This window comes from Corylus avellana, chromosome ca4, assembly GCF_901000735.1.
Source record: "Corylus avellana chromosome ca4, CavTom2PMs-1.0".
Lineage (NCBI taxonomy): Eukaryota > Viridiplantae > Streptophyta > Magnoliopsida > Fagales > Betulaceae > Corylus > Corylus avellana.
The window spans coordinates 32,477,387-32,483,507 of NC_081544.1; the positions used below are offsets into that span (position 1 = coordinate 32,477,387).

General features: G+C 37.1%; 1 protein-coding gene across 2 annotated transcripts; it reads left to right on the top strand.

Moving 5' to 3' along the window:
- The first annotated feature begins 555 nt into the window (after positions 1-555).
- LOC132179212 (uncharacterized) lies at positions 556-5,349 on the top strand. Of its 2 annotated transcripts, none has more exons than XM_059591881.1 (2): positions 556-1,219; positions 4,484-4,565. In XM_059591881.1, exon 1 carries the CDS (start codon positions 597-599, stop codon positions 1,200-1,202), a length of 606 nt encoding a protein of 201 aa, XP_059447864.1. In that variant the 5' UTR covers positions 556-596; the 3' UTR covers positions 1,203-1,219; positions 4,484-4,565. The 2 variants fall into 2 exon arrangements, with proteins under 2 accessions (XP_059447864.1, XP_059447863.1); XM_059591880.1 differs by lacking the exon at positions 4,484-4,565 and adding an exon at positions 5,140-5,349 and having other exon boundaries at positions 557-1,219.
- The last annotated feature ends 772 nt before the right edge of the window (positions 5,350-6,121 follow it).

Consider the following 6,121-nt stretch of genomic DNA (forward strand, 5'->3'; position numbering starts at 1 on the left):
TTAATCTTGCCAATACGTTGAATTGGGTTGAAAATTTCCACAGAACGAAATGAGCCATACCCATGCATAAGACTGACAATATTTGACCCGACTCAGCGGGTTATGATTGAGAAGTCTAACATGTTTAATTAAATATATCAAGTTAAAATTAACATATACGCACAATCTTATACACAAGCTTTAGCCTAACCAAAACTTGATACGTGAACATGAATTGTTACCCCACAACCATGCCAACCTCAAAAAGAAAAAACGCTAGACCGCTCTTTTGCAATTTCGAGTTCAACGGCTAGCTTTGGGTAAACAACAGAACATTGGAGCCCAAAACGGCGGATCTTTCCAGCCCAAGATGGTTTGGGCTTTAAGTGACGACCATTCTGGATTCGGGTGAGAATCCAACCACATGAACCATCTGGTGAGCTTTGAGCTCGGCACGTGGCCAAATGTTGCCCAGGAAAGGCCTAGCTTCCTTAGTGGCCCCCACCTTCCCTGTCCAGCCAATAGAAACACAGAAAACTCAAAAGCACTATTTCAACTTCCACACACCTGACCCGACCACTCTCCTTCTCCTGATCATCTTCCAACGGATAACCCCAATGGCTGCCTCCACCACCCCAATTCTCTCACCCGCCACCGCGACCACCACCACCTCTCTAACGCACCAATCCCTCCACTTCTTCTCCAAACTACCCATCCCTGGCTTCGCTTCCAAAAACCACAGACCAATAACCAAGCTCCACGTCTCCTCCCCAACCAACAAGCCCACCATCCCGGCCTCCACCTCCAAAAGGCCCGCCGAAGAGACCATATTCTTCGACGGTGGAGCCCACTACGGTGATCTTCTAGCCAACCTTCTTCTGGGTTTCACTCTGCTTTGGCTACCTTTGACTTTGGCAGCGGTTTCAAGGGCATTCAATTTGAGGTACAGGTTCACCAACCTGCGAGTGTCAGTGATTTCGGGATTGACGGGTCAGGATAGGAGTGATTTTTCGTACAATGTGATCAAGGATGTCCAGGTAGTGCCTCGTTTCATCGGTGAATGGGGCGACATTGTCATCACTCTGAAGGACGGCACCAAGGTGGACCTTAGAAGCGTGCCTAAGTTCAGAGAGATTGCCAAGTACTGCCTCGCTATGGCTGAGAAGCCAGTGGTTTTGAAGGAACAAGGGCCTAAAGGGTTCAGTAGTGGTGGGCGAGAGTGATCCCCTTTTCTTTTCAGGTATGTAAATTTTGTGGCTAACATAGCAATCTGCCTCTTATGAAAATAATTGGTGGGAATTCGTTTTGTGATGATTATATGGCCTTCTTTTTTATTTAATTTACTTTGGCCTTTTGTGTAATTGATAAAATGGGAATTCTTTTGTGATTATAATAGACCTCTCCCATTTATTTTTGTAGTGGATATCATCTTCTGGATAAGTTGGAATTTTATATGTTTATAATCGTTACATTGAATTGGTGCATGTGCTTCTCTTTCTGGCAAATGAAAATTATAACCTCTTGCATCATTTACTTAACATTAATTTTGAATAAGAATGACCGAACCAAGAAGTATATTTGGTAAGATATAGAGCAAAGAATCAGTAAATGTCACGATGACATATGAGATTCAAGATGCTCTAATTTTAAGTGTTGACAGTCCTATAGAATCATGGATTCTAGTTTCCACGCCACCAGGAAATCACGGAGAGCTATACTAATGGTGATTTTGGGAAGGATTATCTAGCTGATTATGAGCCTTTGAATACAGTGGGCAAGGGTAATGATCGAATAGATTGCCAAATGGAGCTACATAGAAAAATCCTGAATGTCAGACAAGTTCCTGGACTGAAAAGAAACTTGATTTCAGTGGGTTAGCTTGATGAGTAAGGGTAATGGTTGTGGCTCGTGGAAACAAGACAGGTACTCTTTATATGACGACAAACACCAAGAACGTTGTAGCAGTTGTTGATGCAGGTATAGATTCAAATTTGTTGCACCGTAAGCTTGGACATATGAGTGAAAAGGGAATGATGGTACCTCTGTCGAAGGGTAAATTTATCATGTATGAAATCAATAAAGCTTGGTTTATGTGAGGACTGTATCGTCAGGAAACGGAAGAGGGTATAGTTTTTCAAAGGCCAGCAAAACACCCAATGCAGAAAAATTAGAACTAGTTCATACAGGTGTGTAGGGGCCTGCTCCAGTTTCATCTCTAGAGGCTCATCATACTACGTTATCTGCATCGAAGGTATAGCTTTATTTTCTGAAAATAATTTTTTTTTTTTTTTTTGACACTTTTTTAGAAGTGGAATGCTATGATTGAGAATGAGGCAAGTTTGAAAATAAAATGTTTGAGATCTAATAATGGAGGGGAGTATGATGATATATTAATGAAATCAAAATAGAGTAAACTATTCTAGGGACCCCGCAACAGAATAGCATTGCAGAACACATAAATAGAACTCTTAATGAGCGTTCCTGAAGCATGAGGATTCATGCTGGATTGCCGATGACGTTTTGGGCTGATGCAGTTAACATTATTGCATATCTAATCAACCATGGACCATCTGTTCTTTTGGATGGACGATTATCTTAGGTGACTTAGAGAGGAGGTAAATCTTTCACATTTGAAAGTTTTCGGCTGTATTTCATACCTGCATATTGATTTCGATGCTAGAAGTAAACTTGATCCAAAGTTTAACAAATGCACTTTTATTGGGTATGACAGTGATGAGTTTGGTTATCGATTCTAAGATGATGAAAATAGAAAAATCATTAAAAGAAGAAATTTTATATTCAATTAAAAGGTGATGTACAAGGATAGGTCAACATCATATAATAAGAATGTAGGTACTCATGTTGAAAAGCATGAGTATGTTGAGTTAGACGATATTTATGGGACTGATGTGCAAACAAAATTTAGAGCAGTCCAAACATTGTGGTTCCACCAGTGGGAACTAAACACACCTACGACTGAGCTTAGATGACCCTCTAGAGTCTGTAAACCTATACAACGGTATTCTCCCTCTTTGTATTATCTATTGTTGTCTGATGGTGGTGAACTGGAATGTTATAATGAAGCATTGTAGGTTGAAAATTCGTTCAAGTGGGAGTCAAACATGTGGGCTGAAATGAAATCACTATGTTAAATTAGACATGGGAATTGACGTTGTTACCTTAGTCTTTACATAACAAGTGGGTTTATAGGATCAAAGAAGAACATGATGGCAGCAAGCTTTACAAAGGCAAATTGATTGTGAAGGGCTTTCAACGGAAGGAAGGTTTTGACTACACAAGATTTTCTCTTTCTCTCCAATTGTGAAGCTAATTACAATCAGATTGATCTTGAGAATTGTGGCTGCAGAGGACTTGCATCTTGATCCTGAGCAGTTAGATCTAAAATCTGCTTTCCTCCATGGTGATTTGGAGGAGGATATTTACATGAAGCAATTACAGGGATTTGAAGTACCGGGTAACCGTGTATGAAAGCTAAAAAAGAGCTTCTATGGTTTGAAACAAGCCCCAATATAATGGTATAAAAAGTTTGATGGTTTAATGTGTAGGAGTGGCTTCACAAATTGCCAGATAGATCATTGTTATATCAAGAGGTTTGACAACAATTATATTATTTTGCTCTTGTATGTGGATGATATGCTTACGGCAGAGTGAAACATTGACGAGATCAATGATACTGCAGGTTTATGTTGACTTAGATCTAGCTGGTGATGTTGACAGTAGAATAAGTAATACTAGATATGTATATAGTTTGGGTGGGTGGTACAACAATGAGTTGGGTCTTCAGTTATAGAAGATTGTAGCTCTTTTCACTACAGTAGCTGCAAATGTTGCAATTACTTAAGCTAGCAAGGAGATGATTTGGTTGCAAAACTTGTTTAGAAGAATTGGGTAAAAGACAGGGGAACAGTATTTAACATTGAGTTAGTCAAGCGATACTGGCTAAAAGATACATGAATCACTTATAAAGTCTCCCTTGTCTCAAGAGAGATCTCAATTTTTGATCTTCCTCTAGTCAAATACATGAATATTATACGTTGTGACCTGTTGTTTGTTCCATTTACAATATGTATAGCTTTTGAAGCTTTTGAGTTAGAAAAATACATTAAATTTGGGACACAAGCGCAACATTTTCATTGTATCTTTTGTCAACTATTTTGGAACAAAAGAGTCCAGACCAAAAGAGAAAACAGAAGCTCTGTTTTAGCACTTGAAACAGAGCATGCCAAATGTTTTAAATTTGAAATCAAAGCATTCATCCATAATGCAGCCCTCAGACATCCAAGGCAACGAACAACTATGCCAAATGAATTTTCATTTTTTCTTTCTTTCTTTCTTTTTCCCCCCATTCAAAAGAAGTTATTGGCAGTCGCTCTCAGTTGTTTAATTTCTGCCTCTGGGTGCCCCCATGCATGTATTTTGTATTTTGTATTTTGTAGGGTCAAATGGTCGAAGACGAATCTAATCAATTCCCAATCTTTATCAGAAATTATTCAGATACCCCATATGACTCACCCTCGACATTTTGGGCTCCAAGTCCAACAATGGCCCACGATCGGATGTGGATCAGTTTTTTGCCTGAAAATCACATCTTATCCACGAAGTTTTTGTATTCATGCTCTATTCCTTACATTTATCTGTTTGGATAAAGAGACAGAAACTTATCCATGAATATTCAGGAAAATTTTGGACCAGTCATTTTTATTTTATTTACTTTTTATTTAGGAAAAACTGAATTTATACCAAATGTCAAAGGTCTTATAGAGTTTTCTAGTTCCTTTGTTTTTTTCCTTCTATTTTTTAATAATTTATTTACCAGAAAACGAATATATTATCTTTTATATTCGATATTATGTTTGTTACATTTATAACTCAAACTCTTAATTTTGAACACTAGTAGAATATTATATTGTTAAATTAGGATTGCAATATACTTTAAATGGTAGTTCAACTGTCTACGAAAATTACTAATTCGAATCTTACTCTATCTTTTTGCAATCATATAAAAAAAATAGTACAATCCATTTGCACTTACATTTTTAAAATACGACTCATTGCAATTTGCTTTCCCAAATTGTTACTTTGTTATGAGCAAACAAAAAACATATATATCTAAGAGATATTGGTATCTAATATTTGTAGAGAAGCGAGTGTATGCACCCCCGTGGGGCGACTACGTGGCCCACATCTCTTTCAAGATAGGTGTAAAGTCGCATGAAAGGGGGTGACTTATGGATGCAAGAGGTGGCCTTGTCGTGAATGCATGCACGACCAACCCCCTGTTGTGCGGAGTTTTTTAAACTGATGTGTTTCGTATATGTAATATTGTCTTTCAAGTAAAGTGCTTAATTAATGATTTTCAATTACATTTGGGAATCTTTCTAATTTACTACATCTAGAATGGGTATTTTGGTGAACCAACATTATTTTACATCAAACCTATAAGTCAAGGTAATTTTGACATTTGATATACCAAAATGGGGGCATTTTTAAAAAAATGAATGGACAACTGTCGCATGTGAGGCACATGATGCATTTTTATCCATATTTAATTCTCAGATCTGACTCACGTACCAACTAGTAATAAAGTGGTATTTCATAAGGAGTCGTAATTTAATATGTAAGTGCAAATAGGGTAGTAGTTTAAGGGGACATGGTATAATTAATCCTAATTTACTCTATTAGTAAATGTTGCATCTCAACTTACTTTTTGGAGAAAATTTGAATTTTAAGTTCTTGAGTTTTTCCCTTTTTTTTTCTTTTTTTTTTAATTATTATTATTTTTTTTATCATTTTAACCTTTATGTTCAAAATTGTTTAAAAATGCTGATTTAGCATTAAAATTCGATAATACCAACATTAGCATTTTTGCCCCCATCAATTTAATTCTTAAAAAAGGAGATATATATTTTTTTTCCTAAAAAATGAGAGCCAGCTGAGCCACCCTTACATTCCTGCAAAGGAGGGGGGTGGCCTCAGTGGTGGAGCCACGGCAGCCCAAAGTTTTAAATTTTTTATTTTTTTATTTTGCTGTTTTCCTACCTAAGTTCCACGGCATCCTTTTCTTTTCTTTTTTTTTCTTTTCTACTTATACAAGTTACAACTCGTCACCCTAAAAAAAAAT

Coding starts and splice junctions, on each gene's coding strand:
- LOC132179212 (XM_059591881.1), top strand. CDS start 597: ATGGCTGCCTCCACCACCCCAATTCTCTCACCCGCCACCGCGACCACC.